The 23662-nt window shown below is 37.0% G+C and overlaps 1 protein-coding gene across 2 annotated transcripts in view; it reads right to left on the bottom strand.

Annotated features, from left to right (window-relative positions):
* The window catches only part of LOC107553977 (ankyrin repeat and BTB/POZ domain-containing protein BTBD11-B), a 65476-nt gene that overhangs the window by 21760 nt on the left and 20054 nt on the right, over positions 1-23662 (bottom strand). For both annotated transcript variants that reach the window (XM_016236324.1, XM_016236323.1), the window contains exon 4: positions 3462-3605. In XM_016236324.1, the coding sequence (XP_016091810.1) occupies positions 3462-3605 (144 nt within the window). The remainder of the gene's footprint in view (positions 1-3461; positions 3606-23662) is intronic.

Below are 23662 nucleotides of genomic sequence, written 5' to 3'. Positions count from 1 at the left end.
GACCAAAAAGGCTCTTAATGCATTGACCTTTTGACCTTTTAATGCTCTGCAGGGAGAGACGTCTTCTACCTAACCTGCTCATGAGTGACTCATAAAAACCTATGTACTGTAAGAAGAAGATTTAATCTATCGCCATACTCTGCTGTTATGGGATTTTATGAGTGTAATTGCATTAATGTACAATTACCGTATGGAATTCAGGCTTCCCTCTGGATATATACAGCTGTGAGAGGATCGTGACAAGCCTACAAAAGGTCATATGTACTTCAGATGTACAGTGATTTGCTGAGAGGCAGTGATTTTGAGTCTGAATGCCTTCCATTACGATTTAATAACATACAGCTTTGAACTTTATAATAACCCCGATCCTACTGAAAAAACCTGGTACAAACACTGTACTTAAAGACAGTTATAAATATACATTACCTAATAGAAGTCAAATATTTGGAATAATTATGATTTTTGTTTTGGAAAAAAGTCTCTTATGTTTACCAAGATGAAAAATCTGATTTAAAACAATTACAGTAAATTAGTAATATTGTGAAATATTATTATAATTTAAATGAAAATGCATTCCTGTGATGGCAAAGCTGAATGTTCAGCAGCAATTACTGCAGTTTTCAGTGTCACATGATCATAAATCATTCTGATATAATAATTTGGTGCATAGTTTTTGCTGCTTAATATTTTTGTGGGAACCATGATACACTATCATTAAAAAGTTTAGGCTAACTAAGATTTAAAAAAACAAATTAATACTTTTATTCAACAAGGACACATTCAATTGATCAAAAGTGACAGTAAAGACAATTATAGTGTTGCAAACCATTGCTATTTAAAAATGCTATTCTTTTGAACTATTGCTTTTGAAAGTACCCTAAAAAAATATCACGGTTTCCACAAAGATGTTTTTTAAATTAAGCTTTGCTATCACAGGAATAATATTTTTTATATAAATGTAATATTAAACAGTTCTTTTAAATTGTAATATTTCACATTATTACTGTTTCTACTAAATGTTTGCCTTGGTGAGCATAAGAAATTTCTTTAAAAAAATCTTAATTATTCCAAACTTTTGACTGGTAGTGTATCACATAATGTATATTTAAAACTGTGTTTCTTTCAAAAACTTTAACCTTAATTATTCCAAACTTTTGACTGGTAGTGTATCACATAATGTATATTTAAAACTGTGTTTCTTTCAAAGACTTTAACCTTAATTATTCCAAACTTTTCACCAGTAGTGTTTATATTACGAAACATTCAAGTTCTTCTGAATACAGACTTGTTCACATCAAGTTTATATTATTTTAAATCTTTCTTGATAGGCAAACTCTGTAAAATATTTTTTTTTAAATCAGCAACACACAAAAACTCATTTGTCATTAAAAGCTGTATAATTAGATCTACATTTTGCAAGTTCAGCCTTCTCTTAAAATAAACTCTGCCCTTTGAGTGAGAGTGTTCTGTTGTGACTGTCCAAAAGCAGAAAGAGCCTCTATGTGACAGTTGTTGTTCCTGCCCTTGCTGGAGGCGGAATACTGAATGTGTAAATCAGGGGAGGACCATTGTCCCTAACCAGGGTTCAAACTGCCCTCAACTTCCCCTGCAGGGTCACTGGGGACATCCATGAGAAAGAGAGAGACAGACAGAAAAGAGGAGCTGGAAATAGACGAAGCAATTTACGGAAATCTCCATGGATACTGTGTCTATAAAAAAGTACTAATGGAGATTTTTTATTTAAGTTTTGAAGAGCACAGGCTTTTCTGAAGGAACAAACTGCAGCATTTTGCGCATATCTGCTTCTCCAGGCTTTGCTATGAGAAGTTTCCATTTACTTTTCACATATTAAACAGTGCCATGCTTATTTGCTGTATTTTTGTGTTTGTTGTTGCCGAGTTCATACAAGGCAGCCATTGTGACTACAAAGATTTCACTTTCAAGGTCTGTCCTGCAGCACATATAGTATTGCGTTTAAAATCAATGTTCTCAAGAATAGAACAAGCTTTCTGCTGTAAAATATATTGAATTACATGACCAATCTCCTAAGTAAAAGAGCTTTACATCTAATTAGATTTGCATTTCCAGAAAGAAATACCAGTGCTTGCAAGGCAGCAAACCAATAGTGTTAAAGTTTTAGGCAAGACTTGAGTTTTAGGCTTTGGTTCTGCTTAAATTAAATGCTGTTGTTGTCATGATATTCAGCATGCATCTTGTTTTCAGATGGCTGCACATCACTGTGCAGTAAAGTAAAGGCAACTATAACCAGATAAATATGCACAAGTAAGACATAAGCTTTTATAATTTAGTATTCCAAAAATATGCAAGCAAGAAGACCAATTTAGTATGCAAATAAATGCAAGAATGCAATGTATACTGTACATATAGTAGTTTTTGAAAATTTTAAATGTAATATATATTTATAAATAAACAAAATAAATCTATATATAATAATATTCCATAATACTCTAAAATATACATAAAACAGAAAATAAATGCATATATATATATATATATGTGTGTGTGTGTGTGTGTGTGTGTGTGATATTGCTCATATATTACTTATATTATAATATACATAAAACAAAAAATAAATGCATATATGATAATAAAGCAGGGAAGAACTGCTATCATATATAATGCAAATATATGCATTATATATATTATATACATATGTGAGTGTGTAGAAAACACAAAATAGAATAAAACAGAATACTGACACGCAAACCAAATCATAAATTAAATAGCTTAATTTCATAATTATAAATGAATTATTTTACATATTTGTTGATTATTATTATTAATTATAAACAATACAATACAATATGTTTTTATGCATTGTTAAACCAGATGGAGATGCACATAGGACAAACTGCATGCTGCCTAACTAAGTGCTTTGTTAAACAGTTGAGTTACTAATAACAACGACCCTTTTAAAAACTGATATATCTAAAGCAGTGCATTAAATGCATGGGAAAATCTAATACAGTGTATGGTACTTGTATGAGAGTGGATTGTGCTGGATATGATGTTGAGAGCTAAAGGCCTTTTTGAGGTGAGAGATGGAGACCTGAATCCTGAGCAGATGGATTCCTACTAGTAAACACATACCACTTTGGTGTGAAATGCTCCAAACTGGGGCTAATACTTACTTCAAACTAAATTAATTTGCATTGAAATTTATATCTTAAAACACTCCGCACCATCATGCAGCTGTTCCTGAGTACTGTGAAAATGTGCTGTACATGCAAATCAAACAGAGCTGTAGATCACCCGACAGAACTAGTACCGGGTAAAACACTTAAAAGAGGTGTATGCACACACATGCAAACACAAACAAGTATTTAACCAAAGAACGATGGTGGCTTCCGCTTATCTGAACAAGGAATGATTGGTAGATAAAGTATAAAGTGCCAGAAGAGCTTTAATTTAAGCTGAAAAATAGACGTTTGGTTACTCACTGAGCTCAGCGATGCTCCCCACACGTGTGGCCAGCAGAGACTGCTCAATTGTACGCTGCTCGGACTGACTGTAGGCGTCTCCAGCTTTATTTGAGCGCTGCTGGTTCCTGTGCAGGCTCAAACTGTCCGGCAAACTGAGGATTCCTGCACAAAAGAATTAAATAAAAAGAAAAATGTAGGTTCAGCTAGAAAAAAATGCAGCTGTTAAACTCAAAGTTCAAATATACCAGCATTATATAATTATATAATAATAATGGTAATAATATCAAAGACACCCCCCCTCAGGAACAGAACCCACGACCTTGCTGTTGTTAGCACCATGCTCATCAGCTCAATACTAGGACTACAAGGACTTCTGTCTCATCCTGAAAAACCACTGGTGTTGCTTCCGGCTAAAATCACAAAAACTTTAAACCATTGCTTCCAGCTAAAATCCTCAATCCATAATATTGCTTTCAGTGGAAAAGTCGTCTCGTCTGAATCAGGAGAGAAATATGCACAGATCAAGCACTGTTTACAAGCGAAAATAGTCCAAAACAGTAAATATGCAGATGGTTTTGATGTAAGAGGACAACAGGAGATTTCTTTTATTTTTTTACTGAAGGCTGGAGGAAGTGTTATTATGGATTATGGACTCATATTTCATCCAGAAGCAATATTTTAAAATGCCTTAATGGAGGATGTGTTTCTAACAAACACGCGGCTTTTCACTTCACAAGATATTAAATGATGGACTGGAGTGATGTGGATTACGTGTGTGTAGCGTCTGGACCAATCAAACACACAATTTTTCATTTGATTTAACAAATCAGTTCTTCATTAGATTAACAAATCGTCACAGTCCCCTCACCCAATAAACTGGATGCCAGGATGTCTGCAACGACACCAAACCATGGCAACCCTGACACCAGATACATTTACGACCTCATGGAATGTGAGCAGGGAAAATCACTGCATGTTTATGATAGAACCACTCATTCATGTAACCTTACATATAGCGTGTTTGGTCTCTATTAATTCGTATTCGGATGATCTAATTGAGAGTGTATATTGTATGTTTATACCTATGCAACATATTAGTGTTCTAAGAATCTTTAGTAATTTCGATTCAAGTTCCATTTGCAAATTACCATGCTTAGAGACAAAGGGTCATAAAACTCCCCAGTATCTCAAAACTCCCACTTGGTATACCGGCCTTTCTTATTGGACAAGCCCATCTTGAGAGGCGGGGATCTTCTCCGACCTTAAAGGCCCACACCCGGGACCCTCCCCGGGTCGGATTCTTTATGCCTCTTTCTGTACTGAGTTAAACTTTAACCCTTTCCTATACTAACTGTATGTGTGTGTGTGTGTGTGTATGTGTATGTTAGACCAGTTTATGTGTTTATGTAGTATGTTAGACTAGTTTAAGTGTTTATGTAGTTAATAAAACCTTACTTGTATCACACTTGACGTGGTTCATTGTTTGCTCATAACTGGAGTCACTTAATCATGCAGATTTATGCTACAAGCTTTTGTAGAATTGTACAGTAAGGAAGTTATTTCCCTTAACCAGGAAATTAACGTTCTTAGAATTGACAAGACAGTTGACCCTGAGAGATCAGCTAAATATCTCCAGCGGATCTAAAATATTCATAATTAATTATAACTAGTTATGATTAATTATTCATATTTCCCATGAGCTGATTCGTTACATGTGGATTATTGTGATGTTTTTATCAGCTGTTTGAACTCCCATTCTGATGGCACCCATTCACTGCAGAGGAGCGTCATCTTCATTTAAAAGGATAGTTCAGCCAAAAATGAAAACTCTATAATACTCACCCCTCATGTCGTTCCAAACCCATATAACTTTCTTTCTTTTGTGGAAGATGAAAGAAGATATTTTGAAGAATATTAGTAAAAAAAAAAAAAAAAAAGGGTTCCCATCGACTTCCATTGTATTTTTTGTCCATAAAACAGAAGTCAATGGAATCGAAACTGTTTGGTTATCAACATTTATCAAAATATTTTCTTGTATGTTCCAACGAACAAAGAGTCATACAGGTTGGAACAACATAAGGGTGAGCAAATTATCCCATTTTCATTTTTGGATGGACTATCTCTTTAATAATAATAAGCAGGCAAACTGTATAACAGGCCCCCCAGGGCTCCCTTCTAGGCAGTAACAGGTGATAAACTTGGCCGGCTTGTTTTGTCTGCTCAGAAGGAGAAAGATAGGCGTATCACCTTTCCGGACAACCAGCAATTACTGTAAAGAACCGCTGTCCTCTATTTGTGGAACACAGACTTAGATCTACATGCATATAAATTAATGCTAATGTTTCAATGATGACACCTGAAAGGATTCCGCACTTTACCTATGAAACCGACTCCACATCACACAGCGTCCCTGAAATCAACATTAGATTGAAGGCTCGCTTGTTCAGCACTACTGCACCATCACAAAGCTTTTCATCCCAGCTCACAGCCGAACCGCTGGGGTGAGACTCCGTTAGTGTCTGAATCACAGTGGTTATTGTTTTTAACAGGATGGTTGGGCTCCTCGAAAATTGGATTCGCTCTCATCCCTGTGTTTCCATCAGTCCCATTGTTGCCAAACACTCCTGGAGCTGACGGCGTGTTAAATTATGATGTGGCGGAAACAAATGACTCTGTTTTGTTGTCCTCCACTGACAGAGGGGCTTTCGTTTGAACCGTCTCATTTACTCTCGTGAGGCAAATGTAATTTTAGGGGCCTGCCTGAGAGCGGGAATGATGTAAATCCTTAATCGGCTTCACCAGGGGAAATGTGACGGCAGTGTATGTTGCTTATCATAATGTAAATATATTGCACGACAAACTCATCATAGGTCTTCCAAGGCATGTTATTATTATAAAAAATACACCCTTATATAATTGCTGCTATATAGATCATGCAGTCCATCTTACAGTAAGTGCTTTGCTTCAAGGAGGAATAAAAAATAAGGCGCATCCTGACAGAATTTGAACTAGGTTGCCATGGAGACAAGGCAGGGGTGGAGTGATGGTTACTTGCCTGCGGCATGGGAGGAAGTACAGGTGTTTAGCAATGCAAGACCACACCTCACTATCCTGGGCCTAGTACTCTGCTATTGTATTCATGTATCAATACAAACTAATTCGCAGCCCTGCAGATGTTCATAATAAGATCTTGCTCTCCATTGCCCTCGCCTCAGCTCAATAAAGAATGAATGACAGGTGTATAAGATCCTAGAGCGGCGCAAAATTCCCCCTCGTTCACTATAATCTCCTGAGTCCACAGCTCTTATTAAAACTCTCAGTGGGTCTCCGTGACAGATGAGTGTGCCAGGCTCATGCACAGCCAGACTGAAACGCTTAAGCAATGGGTGGTAAGACTGGCATCTCGCTCGCTTTCCTTTCAGCTCCACTTCCTCAAACATCGGTCAGGGTAAACTTTTCAAATTATAGTAGGCTATAAAGACTTCACACGTAGAGAAATGCACACACACGCACTTTAAATAACTTTAAACGCCTGGCTTCTTCCAAATCCTGGCCTTCCTTTGTTCTGTGTGATTATGCTTCAAAAGGAAATCATGCTCAAAAACATTTTATGGCAGGTTTTTACAGTTGGCCTACTGCCGAAAATATATTTTGAAGGTCAATGCTTCAGATAACTAAATATGACGTGTACCATTTATTTTTGAGAAAAATAGCACAAGCAAAATGTATTTACTTATTTGATTAAAAAAATACTGTAAAAATAGTAATATTTTAAAATATTATTTAAAATAATTTTTTTATATATTTTAAAATTTAATTCAGGATTTTATTGATAAATAATTAAGCACTTATTTAAAATATAAACCTTTTGTAACACTATAAATGTATTTACTGTCCCTGTTGATCTGTTTCATGCATACTTGTAATGATATTATTCAAAATTGAGACATTTGGACACTTTATGGTTGTCAAATGTTACAAGTCAAAAAAATAAATAAATTGCAAAAATGCAAAACAAACACCACTTTGTTTAATATTCTGTGATCAAATTCATACACTTTATGTGTGGTGTAAAAGTGTTCAAATGCTTTTACATGACTATATACCTGAGGTTACTCTTTATAGATCCCCGAATCAGTTTATTCAATAAATAATTGAATAGAATGTAGAATAATAATATTAATATTTTAGTATTAATATTTTTCAGGTTATTCAGAGGTCAGGTAACAGCATCCTGTGACTGCAACTAAAATAATTACCTGCAGTTAAATTATTGAAAAGGAATTGATTGAAAATAAGAAAATCAGTATTTCACGGGTATTAAAGATTGTGAAATGTTTATTTTATAAAGAGTAAAAAAAAAAGAGCTGATCTACCGGAACAACCAAAGCATCAGGGTGCAAGGAAAAAGCCTAAAGCTTGAAACCATACTGTCAGTCACACAGCGCCTCCACTACTTCACTCATGGCTTTAATGAGTTATGGCGACCAGTGTGAAAATGCATTTGCATAATGCTGCATAATAATAAATAAATGATCATGATGCCAGGTCATGAAGTGAAAAGTTTTTCCCTCAAGCTCCTTATTCGTCTTCTTCAAGTGTGCAGTATCTGCCAGTGATGCCACTGCAGATTAAGACCTCCCTCACGCCAGCTCACTATTCAAAAGGCCTGTGGGTTTGGAAACCATTAAAAGTGTGTCCAAAGTGATACCCGTACCGCAAAGTCTCTATTCTCAAGGAACTCTGTTTATGATGACATAAGTAGACTGAGAAAAATAGAGCCTCCAGCTTTTCTTTCCAATTTACAACACACATTTTCTCTATTCTGACTGTCTGCTGGACATCAGTGGATTTATTTAAGACATTTGACCTAAAAGATACAGACCTCCTTGAGCTGGGGATGTGGTTTATAGCCCACATTACAACTGGAGTGTGTTATTATGATAGAGTGATAAGTCATAACTTTGTGATGTAGTTTGTTTTTAATAAAGCATTTTGGTTGACCTCAAATAGCAATGGGTTTTTGCAGAATGTGACTTTGAAAACTACTTTTATTAAAGCAAACCTAGCAGATTCAATACATGAAATATTTTGTAACACTAGAAATGACTTTGCTGTCACTTGCTGAATAAAAGTATTAATTTCTTAAAAAAGAAAAACTTACTGACGCTAAACTTTTGAACAGTAGTGCATATTGTCCAAAATTAAGGACACTTTATGGTCGAATGTTAAATAAAATAAAACAAAATAATAAATAAAATAAAATAGTAAGGGAAAAAATGTATTCTGTTATTTAATGCAATTTAAAATGTATACATTTTATGTGTGGTGTAAGTGTTCAAATGCTATAGATGTCTATAATATATCTGAGGTTGCTCATTACTTATCTGTACATTCAATAAGTAATTGAAAAATGTTGAAAACTGTTATTCAAGCTAACTTAAGAAAAGCAAATTTCAATACATGTTGTTTTCAAGCCGATGAACGAGAGAGAATGAATAATGAAGGCGTCAGCCAGGTTTAAACCAGCTTAGGATTGTGGGTGTGCAGGCGTCAATGCCCTGTAACAATGTCAAAACCCAATGAATTCACATTGGCAACATACAACACACTCCTTTTGGCCAAAACCAAAGGCCTTGGTTTGGAAAAACACAGCATCCACAGGTTGGCTCAGACAGGAGGCTCTATAAAATAATTTGCATTTTACCTCTAGGGTGCCAGAATTGCATTACAGTACTTATCACATGCTTCACAGTGGACCAGTTGACCAAAAGTGCTTTGACAGGCTGACAAGGGGACATTAAAAGAGCTAGTACGCTTGTGCAGTCAATGGGGAGGAACCGCTGGGACATACTGGAGTTTTCCCAGCTTTCCCATGCATGCGTGCTGAATGCGGATACGCCGCTGACCTCACTGCAGCTTAGAGTCTGTATTTAAATCTATTTTAAAGGCCTGTGAAGCCCGGCCTGCTCACTTAGCCTGAGAATGCATGAAAACACATACACACACATTTTCTGTCTCTCTCCAAGTACAAATGTGGAAAAACAACTCCCTGGATTTCTTACAGTGCAATGCCAGCATGCAAAAGCTAGAAAGTGATTCAAGCCACACCATGTAAACCTACACCCACAACACCTACTACACTCACGCAGTTTTGCGCTTGGTCAACTCCATTACTAACCTCTATGCTAGGTTAAACCCACACATAAGTAAAATAATATCCAATATTTCTTGTGCAAGATGGTATTTTTGTGACACACTAGAGACTTAGATATCCTACGCCCTCAATTTAACCATATAGTGGACAACTGAAACAATAGTTTGAGAGAGTTTTGTAATAGGTTAAATCACACATGCTGAATTCTGGCAGCCCTAAGCAGATGGAATCCATATGTACGGCAATAAGAACCAGGAATGCTGCATTTCTGGGGAACGGAGGGAGGCGTTTGAGGAGAGGGATGCGGCGGTGTCTACATGCGTCGTGTGACTGCGCAGTATGTCTCCAGTACTGGCTGACCGCAGAGCTTTAATTGTTTTTGGAATCATCCCCAGGGATTTGCTCCGAGTTGTTCGGTGATCAGAAAGTTGGATCGGTCCGCAGATTTGTCGCTGACGGCATGTGTCTGTTTGAATTTAAGACCCACATGACTGTCAGAGAAACGGTCAGCACAATCTCCTCAAATATTTCCACTAAGCAACTGTGCATACAGCATACATACACTAAAAACATTAAGAAATTAATATTTTTATTCAGCAATGATGCACTAAATTGATCAAAAGTGACATTTCTAATGTTAAAAAGATTGCCATTTTAAATAAATGCTGTTCTATTGAAATTTCATCAAGAGATTCTGAAAAAATTTTTTTATCGGTTTATGGAGCACCAAATCAGCATATTAGAATGATTTCTGAAGGATCATGTGACTCTGATTCGAGCAATGGCTGCTGAAATTTCAGCCTTGCCATCACAGGAATACATTACATTTTAAATTATATTCAAATAGAAAACAATTATTTTAAATCATATCATTTCACAATATTAGTTTTTACTGTATTTTTGATCAAATAAATGCAGCCTTGGTGAGCATACTGTAAAATACTTTTTTCAAAAACACCTTTTTGACCAAAAACACTTACCGACCCCAAAGTTTTAAACAGTAATGTATGCAAATATGTTAGCAATATTAGTATTCAACACATGTAACATTGACCCTGAAGGAAATTAGAACATACTAAGGACAAGAAAACACTAGGTGAATACAAGAGACGACATAAAATGAAAACAGCATTGACATGTACATAAACAACATTTGCCTTAAACGGTCTATTAACAGTGTGATGGATGAACAGATTGTGTGTTGACTTCTAAATGATCCAAACTGGTTCTTGAATTGCAGGTCACATAATCAAGAGCGCACAAAAGCTTTTAACCATTTTCTTCCAATCTTCATTGCCTGGAGTTTTCAAGGTGAAGTGTGTAATTTATTAGCCACTAGCGTCACCAGATAGAATTTATATAATGGAGAAATAATAACTGTCTCAGACAGGTCTCCCAACTCCATTTCCAAATGACTGAAATAAATCAATACATTAATTTACAACAATTCCAGCAAAAGGTATGTTTCGACTATTTAATGATAGCCATGGCATAAATGCAAATCTATTACCTGGTCTTAAATATTAAGCCAACAGAAGTGTGTTCACATTTCTCACAAACCTAGGTAAAATGCTTTATGGATTTGATTCAGTAGAAAGAACATGCTCACTATATGGTTTTGATTCGCTAAAAAGAACAGGCTCAATTATCTGTGAATCAGTTGAACTAGTTGTCATGCTGTCTGGTTTTAAGTCACTAAAAAGGATCCTGTTTATATGAGTAATTCACTTGGGATTCAAACAACACTGTTTTAACAGTATCTTTATTTCCGTTTAAAAAATGGGTAACAAGTCAAGAGTCATTAATTCAGGAATCAAACTACACTACACTGGTTGTACTGTATGTCTTGATTCACTAAAAAGAACCTGTTTAGAGTCGTTTGTTCAGGAATTGAACTACAATGGTTGTTCTGTTTGTTTTAATTCATAAAAAGAATCAGTTCATAAGAGTCATGCATTTGGAAGTCAAACTACATTGTTTATACTGCACGTTTTAAATCACTAAAAAGAACCAGCTTATAAGAGGAATTTGTTTGTGAATCAGCGTTTCACGCTAGGCCTATAGATTTAACTGATTTAAATTCTGTTCCAGTATTTTTCTTCATATTTCCACTTTCTGTTTACTTTGTTCATTATGCTATTGTATCTTTAGAGTCAGTGTTGCATTCAAATCTAACTTGTGAGAATTACTTGTAAATTATTGACTTGCCTAATGAATAAATGTAAAAACCTATTAGACCTTCAGCAATCTTCACTAGAAGCATTTGCTATTGATCAGTCAGAACAGCAAAACAAAGTCCAAAAGCATGAGAGTACTGCAGATAAATAATATGATTCACACAGACAGAAATTATATCAATCTCTGTGAAAGCTGACAATAACTGTTATCAGAAGAGATGAAAGGCACTAAAACACATTGCATGTGGAAACATGTCCTGTCGATGAATGCTGGGTAATGACCATGCTGCGTACGCCTGCTGCATGCACCAAAGTGATACTGAGCTAAGTGTCTGTGTCATAGCTATCCCGGATGCCCTGTGGTCCTTCTCTCCGGAAAACTACAAAACAACTGGTAATGGAAAGCGCTACCTCCTGCAGTGACCCCGATTACATCACCAAAACAACACGCGTGTCACCCCCCGCTCTCCCCTGCTGAAGTAAGCCTTGCTGTCACTAACAATCAAAAACACACGTTGTTCTCTTATCAGCAATCTGGGACAGCGTGTTATCAGCCGACCCCCTCGAATACCAATCTCCGGGCATTCAGACAGAGGGTTTCAGTGAGGGTTTCCTTTAAGGCATTCATATGTGAAAACTTATTTTGAGTCCCTGCTCATTACTCTTTACATTCTTCCCAGTGCTGAGTGGTAATTTGCATGCAACTGCATGGGCTCCAAATTGCACAGTAATTGTTTGACTGGATCTGCGCGATTCATCATTTTGACTTCACTGAGAGGCATTCCGGGTTACTGGCTCTTTAACACGAGCCACACATGACTTCAGAGATTTGATTGAGGCCTTATGCAGGACTTTATAAAACTGCACAGAAGAATAACCAATCAATCGTAGTTAAAATGGTCATTTGATATACTTAAAAAAAACTTGGCATTTGCAAATCCACATCTTTTACAAGTTCCAGTAAAAGACTGAGTGCATTTGCTCAACTGTTAATATTTTCCTACAATTTTCTGATTGTACACCCAATTTTTAAGAAGGTCTGCCAGTTGCGTTTGACATTTAATACATTTAATCAAGAACAGTATTCATTGTCCAGTCTTTCGTCTGTCTATTTTGTAATCAGTTACTGCAATTTATATTCTTATTGTTCAGAAAAAAAGTCAGGTCAAGTCCTTCCAAGGCTAGCCAGAGAGAGACCAGGTCCAAGTGGAATTTGCCGGCTTTTTTCACATTAGGTATGTTTACAAGCACTAATTTTAGTTAATGCAAATGAATCCTTCAAGGTTTCAGATTCTGAAAGTCCTGTTTAAGAATGTTTTTCTTTTAAAACCAATAACCAAAGAAAATAGTTGGCTTCAGGTGTTTAAATGCTAAATTTCTTCCTACCAATTATTTCAGGTCTACACTACCCTTTTCAGTCTGATCGCAGTTTATTTGAATCAAGCATAATCAGGGGTGCATTTTCGCAAAAGCATCGTTAGCTAACTATGGAAGTTAGTTCCGTTTAACTCAATTGGTAATGACAGAACTTGCGATCATAGTTGCTTTTGTTTACAGGAAGCCAGCTATACGCTTACTAACAAATTATTTGGTTGCACAAAAAAAAAGCTATTTTCTGTGCTGATTTTGGAGGGAAAACATGTGGAATTCTGCAGAATTTATTTAAAATGTGGTGAAACGTGTTAAACGGAGTAGGCAATCTTCAGCACAGAAAAAAAGATACCATAATCGCTACTTAATTTTTTGTAATTGTAACTTTTTCTCACCACACATGAAGCAGAACTTTGTGAATGAAGGTTACTCCAATTTATTGGAAATCTGCTGAACAGATTCTGTGAGGGCCTGGCTTTGACCTCTTCATCCAGCTACTCAATAACTTTATATCCCGAACACAGAATTTGTGGGATTATGCACTGATAAAACCTGTCATACACACTGGAGAAACAAGCTTATTAGCTTTTTATAGCAGAATGATTAGACCTGTTCATTTTATGGTGCCATGACTTATTATTTCCAAGTAAAACCCTCTGTTCTTGCAAAATCAGCATGTAAATATATAAAATTTAGTCTTGCATTAAATTTTTCAGCAGGTGGTTACTCACAAATGCATCTTACCTACTCGTTGTCACAGCATTTCCTCCAGGCATAATAGCGCCGCTACCATCACATTACTGTCACTCGCTTCCTCTCATACATACACACATACTGTATAAATACACACAATTACACTAAGTATAGAAATGTGATGGAGGAAAAAGGGACTAATTCTCTCTTGCCACAACTGTCGGGAGGGGGGGGGGCGATCTGTCACACCCCTGTGAACTGTCGATTGTGGTTTCTCCCTCTGTGTCCTTATTTGGTTGTTCCTGTCCTCATTTTCAGTTAATCACCTTATTGTGCTCACCTGTCTGCCCCTCGTTATCCACCCTATATTAGTTCCTGCCTCTTGTAGTCTAGTTTGTCGGTTATTGTCATTTTTGATGAGCGGGCTCCACCCCGGCCCCCCGGATCCTCGGCATCCCCCTGGTTTGTTGGCTCTCCGTCTCTGCCTCGGGCTCCTCCTCCACCTGCTCCGCCGCCATTGGTCTCCCCCTGGAGTCGGCAGCCATCCCTCCTCCATGGCTCCTCCCACCGTCGGCTCCACCGTGGGCCGCTGTTATGGCTGTGGCCTGGGTCCTGCTGAGCTCCTGCTCCGGGGCCCTCCTGTCTCCTCCCTGGCTCCTCCCTCCTTCGTCACCCCCCTGGTCTCGGTCTGCCGGCCTCCTCCCGGATAGCCGTCCTCCGCCGGAGGCTCCACCTGTCATGTCTGCCTGCCAGCCCTTTGCCTTCCCCTGTCTCCATCCCACATCCACTCCTTTGTCCTCCTCCTAAGTCCCCCTCCGTCCCTCCCTATGTCCCCCCGGCGCGAGGTCGCGCCTTCCGGGAGGGGGGGGGCGATCTGTCACACCCCTGTGAACTGTCGATTGTGGTTTCTCCCTCTATGGCCTTATTTGGTTGTTCCTGTCCTCATTTTCAGTTAATCACCTTATTGTGCTCCCCTGTCTGCCCCTCGTTATCCACCCTATATTAGTTACTGCCTCTTGTAGTCTAGTTTGTCGGTTATTGTCAATGTCAATGTTCCTGTGAATGTTACCCTGTGTGTTGATGTCTACCCTGTCTGGATCTCCTGTGTTCAAGTCATTAAATATCCGTTTATTCATCATCTTCGTCTTCCTGTCTGGTCTCTAGTACACCCTGCCCGTGACAATCACCTCATATGCACTTTTACATAGCAAAAACCCTCTCATACACACAAACACAGTGAATATAGGTATAAAAAATGGGTTATTTTTTTAATATCTTTTGTCTAATGTATGGCAGAACGTGTTGGGGGCTCAGCTGGCAAAATTAGCTTGTTTAATGAATTTGACTGATGGTGTGAATCAGCTCTGGTGTGTTCAGAGACACCACACTTTCTGACCTTTGTAAACAAACTTTACGACATTAGCTGAGCATGCAAAACAACAGCTGGTGCTCTCCTCTACGACAAGCGAGAGGGCTGGAAGGTAATCGTATCCATTAAGACAACAGAGCTGGTGTTTATGGAACAAGAGTGTAAGTATTATTCTATTCGACGTGATCTTGGCCGTGAGGTGGACTGGAAGCGGATCTCCACTAGCGTCATCCTGACTCAGAGCTCTGAGCTTGGCTAGCAGAAACCAGCTCCAAACCAGAGACCCGGAGTAGATGAAGCGTTAACTTGTTTTCCAAATGTTCATCATGCCTCATTCCTCTCCTTTGAACAAACTCCCCAAGCTGAGAGCCAAAACTGTGTGAGGTTTATGCAACACATTGATGAAAAATATTATTGGAAACAGAGCTTCTTAACTACAGATTAAAGTTCAACATTCAGTGGTTCCCTGCTGAAACTTTTTTTATAATGCACAGCTCAAGGTCAGCGTTTCAAGCTAAAAAGTGTTTTTAGGCCTCTGATGTCCGATTGTGGCTTTCTCTCGGTTTATGCTGCTCGTGATGGCCAAATACAGTTAAAGCCAAGCTAAAAGAGATTCAATAGGCATATTCACATGCATTACATAATACTGAATCGACTGCCAAAGAGGTCACAGCTAATGTTGTTTGAAAAGAGGGTGGAAACCCCTTAAGAAAATCAGACCAGTCTCCAGGAGTTGTTTCCAAATTTGAAATTTGAGTCCAATCTTGGGTAGATCAAAATAATGTTAGATTGCTGGGCAAAGGGTTTCATATTAAGAGACCGCTATCGTGAAATGTAAAGCTAGCATGTGCCAGCATATGAGTCATTCTATGAAACGGTGCCTTATACTTTAAAATGTGATTTTTAAAGTGAATGAATAAAGTCAAAAAATGCTGGGATATTCTGACAGGGGAAGAAGAAAAAATATATACATAAAATAAAATAAATCTAGAGTGATTGAGAAAACTAATAAACATTTTTTAAATAAAAAAAATGTGTAACATAGCATTTTAAATACAAAGCTATATAGAGCAAGTATCTCATTCTATGAAAAACACAGTGCCTTTAACTTTAGAAGGTGATTTTATAGTAAATGTCTGTATGGTTTTAAACATTCTACCATGCAAGAATGACTAAACCAAAATTAATAAAATATATGGGATATTCTAACAGGATGAAATGAAATGCAAAATGCAAACGCAAGGGGGAGAGAGACTATAAACCATTCTAAGCTATATATTATAGCTGAGGTCATCAACAATTTAAAATTAACATACATCAGAAATGAAAGATTCTCACTTCCTGGGACCAAACGGAAGTTATTTCAGTTTTCATAGATTATGCTTGTTTGGATGGTAACCTTCCAATCCTTAGGTCCAATTTTGAATCTTTCTAAAGGCTAGACCAATTAAATCCTGAAGCAGATTATATGTTAAGTAACAAGATCTGTTTAAAATCACTGAGATTTTTCTGGACTCCAGCTCTAATCCTCAATGTCTGTAGACATCAACCAGCACTGCAGACATATTACATCATTTCCAGGTTATTCCCTACGTTTCCAATGCAATTTTGCTGTTGGATGACACTTTTGGTATCAGTGCAGCTTCAGAGAACAGCTTCAAAATCCACTTACTGAAACTGCAGTGGTGATGACATCATTCAACACTAAATCATAGGCTTAATTCAGTTGTGCAACAGAGTTGCCATCATAAACACATCATAAAATTGCTGTCACAAACATGTCTGAAAGAGAGATGGCTAAAAAGTGTTGCATAGAAATGACATAACACTTCCTGAATGAGTCAATCAACAACATTTCCAAAGGTCTCCTGAAAAATCACTCTGACAAATCAGAGTGATTTAGAAACACTAAAACCGCGCAAATATGACTAAGCGGCCATTTCATCAAAATACTGGAAGTGAATATTAAGGCTTGTCGATTAGTCGTCAAGCGAAACCGGCTTCACAGAAATACACACAGCACCTGGAGTCAGCTTGTACAATTCATGCGAAATATCGCCCTGTCATTAATTCATGTGGGTGCCACGGTGAGATCTTGCTTCCGCTGAGAGACCTACAGTTCATCTTCAGGCTAACACGCTGTCTACACCGAGATCGTCATAATCAATGTTGCATGCTTGGAGCACAGACAGCTCCATTGATTATAGCGAGACTGTTCTGGTTTTGTTGCTTGCTTGCAGCGTAGAAAAAAAGTGTAATAAAGTGCAAATGAACAGAAATGAGAGGAAGCTATGACAAACAGCTATTATACAGTCAATCTGCCTTGTTCATCCTCCAGAAGTGCATGGCAATGAAAAATGATTTTACGCGGTGATGAAAGAAACAACAAACCACTCCACTGCCAGGGAAAAAAAATGAATCACTTGCAGCGAACGTGCTAGCATAAGTTCAGATACCTCAAAACACACTTATTTATGTTCTCAGTGGGTACTTTCTAACCAGAGCAACTTGCAATAACGTGCAAATTACTACATCTGTGAGGGCAACAATGTCAAAATCTGTGGAAAATTGCCTGCTTGTTAATGACTTAACTGAAAACACCTGCCACATCATTTAGTAAAGCAACTTGTGGTTCCTGTATATGTTCATTTTCTCCTCACTGGTGATCATTTGCAAATAACAAGAAAGAATTCATAAGAAAATAAATGACTAATTAATCTAACTATTATGATGTATGTAAATATTACCTCCTTCAACATGTCATCATTTTATACACCACTAGGTATATATTAGTCATGATCTGACCATGTGAAATATCTTGGATCATAACTTTGAGAAAATGCTAAGAGGAGGTGGAAAGTGCTCAATTATAGCTGTGTACCTAATGGCTCATCTTTACAAAATTGATAAAAATAAAAAAAAACACCTCTGCATAGAACGCATGAGATGTGCCTGCATTGAAAAAGCATGAGATTTGTTGCTGGAGCATATGAAATACAATCGGTCCTTTGTCAGCTTGAGAGCTGACTCCATCAGCAGTTTTTCAAACCACAAAACACAAAAACCTCCATGACCTTCACAAAACGCATTTGACCACAGAATCCTGACTGCTATGTTGATTAACGAGTCTATTGTTTCATTTTATCTTCTTTAGCATTAAAATACTTCACATTCATTTACAGCGTTGAAATTGTTTGATTTTCCAGGGAAATTGTTGTTCATATTTGAGACCTCTTTGAAATGGTTGATTTTAAAACATCTTCTGCACCGAACTGCAAATTAAAGCCATAGTTCATCCAGAAAAAGAAATAATGTTATCATTTTCTCATCTTTTCATTCCGAACCCAAATGACTTTCTTTCTTCTGTGGAACACAAAAGGATACATTTTGAATAATGTCACTCGTTTCCATACATTTACAATGAATTGGGACTGGAGAATTCCAAAGAACCATTAAATGTTGGACTTGAGAAATGAATCAGTCCAATTTGTGAATGAATCATTCAGACCATTTTGTGAACAGAAACAATGATTCATTCAACAGATGACTCAAAAGAAAGATTCGTCACAAATTGGACACTGAATGCTGTCATATGGCTTTAGTCTAGAAAAACAGTGCATTTTCCACATTTTCGTGACACTTTAATGGTGCTTTTTGTCATTTTAGAGCATATTGGAGTCCAGCACACATTTACTGTCATTATACTGCAAAGAGTGGCCAGGATTTTCTTGAAAAAAAACAAGACAAAGTCAGGTTTGGAATGACATGAGGGTGAATATGATGGCAGAATATTTTCTCTTTTTTGGATGAACTATCCCTTTAAGTTATAAAAAGCTTTTAAATACTAGACTGTTTTGGGAACAATTGGACACCTGTTCATACCTAATTGAAGTAATTGAGTTTGCTGATATTCCCATGAGGTAATTTGCTAAAAGTGCAATATGGGGTTCGGCCAAGTAATAAGTATGCCACAAATATGACAGCCACAGCTTTGGCTGTTGATGATATTCTTATCTGGTGAAAGTTTGATTAAAAATCATAGGCAACTTTTTATTACTGATGCTCCAGATGACAATATATCATATATATAGGCACATGAACACTGAATACATACAGTATATGTCCTCCACATAATGCACCGACAGCTGACAGGTGTGCTGAGTTGAAAATGAACCCTTGTCAGTTACATGAAGGCATGAATGTCCGGTTAGATTAAGGGAATATTCTTATCACTTTTAGCCTCATGAGTTGCCAGGTGGATTTGGTGAAATAATTTCCATATGGATCTGACAACAGTGTGGGAAAGCAGCCTAGCGCGGGCATATATCTATGAGAGCAGGAATAAAATTTAAATCACACACTCAGGATGAAGTTTGTTCAGTAAGAGAGAAACCCAATGTCAGCAGGCTTCACTGTGTGGACCAGCTCCATCTTACAGATCTCATCAGGGCAGAACTTGTTTTCAGTGTTTCTTTATGTTTTCATAGTCATTTTAATGTCTCTGCAGACCTCCAAAATCAGTGATAATGTCCTGGACCTCTTACAATGACCTTTCTGAATTTGTGTTCCCCGGTAAACTAATGTTAGCACCTTGGCTGCATCATGGAGCCCATAAATTGTCAGATGTATCATAAATTAATGATATTTTGGTATTCACACCCCGTCAGATGTATCATAAATTAATAAAGTTTTAAATTGACAGCCCTAAAAACTATACATGTGTACATAAACCAACAAATTAAAAGAGTACAAAATAGCTTGAGCAATATCACACTGCGACCTCTTGCAGACAGCCGAAGGATATTCAGAAAAACAGCATGATTGATGGTGTGACACTGCTTTTACACAACAGCTCAATATACAAGAAGTTTATATTGAGGATTTCATATTTGTAGATACAATATTGCCTGTCAATGAAAACAGATCTAAACAAAGTAGCAGAAGCTTTGCGTGTCTCTCTCAACGCAACTCACTGTTGTGGCTTTTCGTTCCTGTGAGTGAGGCTAGAGTACGCCTTCTTTCTTTGTGTGAACATTTGGGCGGTGTTATGCAAATCTTCCCAGATAGTGACGTAGGTATGTGGGGGCGTGTTAGAATGAGCCGTTTTAGGTAGGTGTGGCTGACTCTTAACTTTTATAAAGAATATCTCTTTGGATTTGAGACTTTAGTCTTTGCAACTTTAAAGATCATCTTTATGCACCAAGAGCTTGTAACACTCCAAAGAGAAAGTAAAAATTGAAATCGCATCATATGACCCCTTTAATGCCACACCCAGAAATGAATAATTTCAGCTCAGAGAAGAATTTGTCATCTTATAATTACAGTAATTCCAAACTGACTTGAATGCAGTGCTTTCTTAATGACATCACTATATTGTTAATGACATCACTATACTGTTTCTCAGAAATATAAAGAAATGAACTAATGAACTTTTACAACTGCATAATAACAGGCAGTTTATCCATGCACTTCTGAATCGTTGACACAAATTGAGGCTGTAAATTCAACAGCATTTGCTGGACATACACTGAGCACATGGAGTTTTTCCGTAGTGGAGTACGGGAAACTTTGTTTAGTCGGAATATTTAAGGGATGATGTCAGTTTGCTGGGTGTTAGCGAGAGATTCTCAATGGTTTCTAGTCATGTAGTGTTTGTGGCCACAGACATGGAATTTTCCATTCTGTGTTTCTGATCCTATAGGAAGGGTTAAATAGTGACTTCAGAGTTAAATAAAGCTTCAGAGCCACAGTAAAAACTTGAATATGTAGTATATAATATTAATCACAAATACAGACCTATAAATGGTTGAACCGTCTATAAGCGTGTAGCCTTTATCCGAACCCAGTGGTTTTAAGCTTTTGCCCAATGTTTAAATTGAAATCTGTGTTGGTTGTATCTGACCACAAATAAATCATCTATTTTCATTCAACTGTAAATGAAGCAATTACAACAAAAAGAGGATAATCTTAATAGCTCTTCATGCTGCTGAAATGGAGTTTAAATGTTTCTGACACTCTCCCACTGGCACTGAATGACTAACATTAGACTACCAAATGACAAAGCAATGAAGTGAACGAACCAATCAAGCATGTCGTTATTGTCTCTTATCAAATAATGGAAATTAGCCTCTCTGACTCATTCCATACCCTTTGGCCAAAAGACAAAAGTTCAATCACATAGTTACTTTTACTTTATGTATTAAATATAATATTTAATTATCAGTAGCTATAAGGCCACACCTGATAACAGCACAGAGAAACTTCATTTCGTATGTATTATATCACATCTCACACACACTGAACTGATCAGCAGGGGAGGAACTGCCTGCTGCTGGTTTATTTTTAGAGCCAGCACTATGTGGTCAAACAAACAAGGATCAATCTAAGTATGGCAGATGTTAACCCGGGTCAGGAAATAACGGCACTGGCTGTAAATCAGTCACTACATTAGAAAGCCATCTGACCAAAGCTGGGGTTGCAGATTAACAATATTTAGTAAAGCAAATCAAACTTGTCTTATAATATATATATATATAAATAATATTTTTTGTGATCAACATTTTATGTAATTTTAAAATATCTAAAAAAAATAACATACAGTGTATATATATAACATAAATAGTATATAATATACTTTATAAATAATAATAATAGTAATAATAATAATTACAAAAATAATAATAAAAATAATGATTGATAACAATAAATAAATATATAAATAAAATTACAATAAAATAAAAATAAAATTGATATAATCTATAAAAAATACAGATGGTTTCAAAAGTTTAAAATTCGTACTTCATAGATCTTATGTCAAAAAAATATATTTCAAATATATTTCAAATAGAATATTTTATAAAATATTTCCTAGAATAATATTTATAAATATATATTTCAAAAATAATCCACAAACTTTTTATTTTGTCATGCATTACGGACTACATATACTTTTTTTTCCAGAAAAATCATTGCCAACATTAGTGAAAGGGCTTGCTTGGATTTCAATTTTGTATGTCAAAGCGAGGATGGCAGAAAGCCTAATCAATGCTGTCAGTCATGACCAAAGTCTTAATTAAGATGTATATCACACAGTCTGGTGGCAAACAGTCTGCCATAGCTTTTTATCCAAGATCTCACTGGAGAGAACAATCTGACAAGCAACAGTTGTAAACAACAAAAAAGTGCAACTTTGTACAACAGACTTAAGCCATATGTAGACATGAAAAGTGTTAATGTCACAATGTTCTGTGGAACAGGGAAGGTTGGAGAGGTTACAAGAAATTAGCAAATTAATTGGAGAAATAAATTGACAAAAAAACAACTATTTTTGCTCTTCTTTAGCCACCAAGAATCTGTATAATTCTGTAGGAGAATTCAGTATTTTGTTACAGACTGCTGCCAGAACACGTCCATAAGGCATGGAGGAGCTGCAGTGGCATAACCCCTCATGCAGAACGTAATTCAAACAAGCTTGTTCTTTTCTTCTGCGTAATGCATCCTAAGGCGATAGGCCACCATGTCAAAGGCAGCGTATAAGAAACCGATGTTAAACAACAATATCAATGCAAGAATTACAGCTGACAGGCGCTGCTGCCTCTTGCACAAGACCCTCACTTGGAGAGAGTTCAGTCAGTGAGCGAAGTCTTGCATTTTTATTCTGAAACGGTGATCACAGAATCCCCTTCACATGCGCTCGATACCGAATAAAGCACCTGCCGCGAGGTTCAAAAGTAAATAGCCTGTAATACGTAGGCATACCTGCCTTAAAAGCATCTCCCTTCAGAGATGGAGATGAAGTCTCACAAAGGCCTTTTGCGTGGTTCATCATTAGCATACACACAACACATTTTTCCAATCTAGAGTGCAACTCTACCATAGGGAATTGCTGCGCTTGGCAGGAAGATTAATATAAAAGGGAGCCAGGCAGGAGCATTTCAGAGGGAACATCTCAGGACAGATGGGCTGGTTGCATGAGTTCTGAACAAAAGCCAGAGGGATTGGCAGGGGTACTGCTTTATTGTCCGCTGATTTCTTTTGACAAGTGGGCCCTTTAGCGTGTTGAGCTATTTTTGTGTAAACATCTATCGACATACTCAGAGGAGAGACTAAAACGTCTCCGGAGTGGCAAGTGAGAGGCGAACTCTGACAAGGATCCCAAAAAACAACTATCAAATCACCAAAACTAACCTTTTTTCAAACTCTAGCAAGGTTTGACAACTTCATTTGGTGATGGTATAACAGTGTGAAATACTGTGTGCAATGCCATTCTCATATGTACCTTTCAAAAGCCTGAGGTTGATAGGATTTTTAAAAGATTTTAAAACCAGTCTCTTATGCTCACCAAGACTACATTTATTTGATCAAAAATACAGTAAAAACTGTAAAAGGCCACAATGTACTGTATATGATGGAATGTTCTATGTGTGTGTGTGTGTGTGTATATATATATATA

This window comes from Sinocyclocheilus grahami, unplaced genomic scaffold, assembly GCF_001515645.1.
Source record: "Sinocyclocheilus grahami isolate Dianchi unplaced genomic scaffold, SAMN03320097.WGS_v1.1 scaffold487.1, whole genome shotgun sequence".
In the NCBI taxonomy this organism is placed as follows: Eukaryota; Metazoa; Chordata; class Actinopteri; order Cypriniformes; family Cyprinidae; genus Sinocyclocheilus; species Sinocyclocheilus grahami.
Note: the sequence above shows the minus strand (reverse complement) of the source record. Positions and strands in the feature narration are given on the sequence as shown.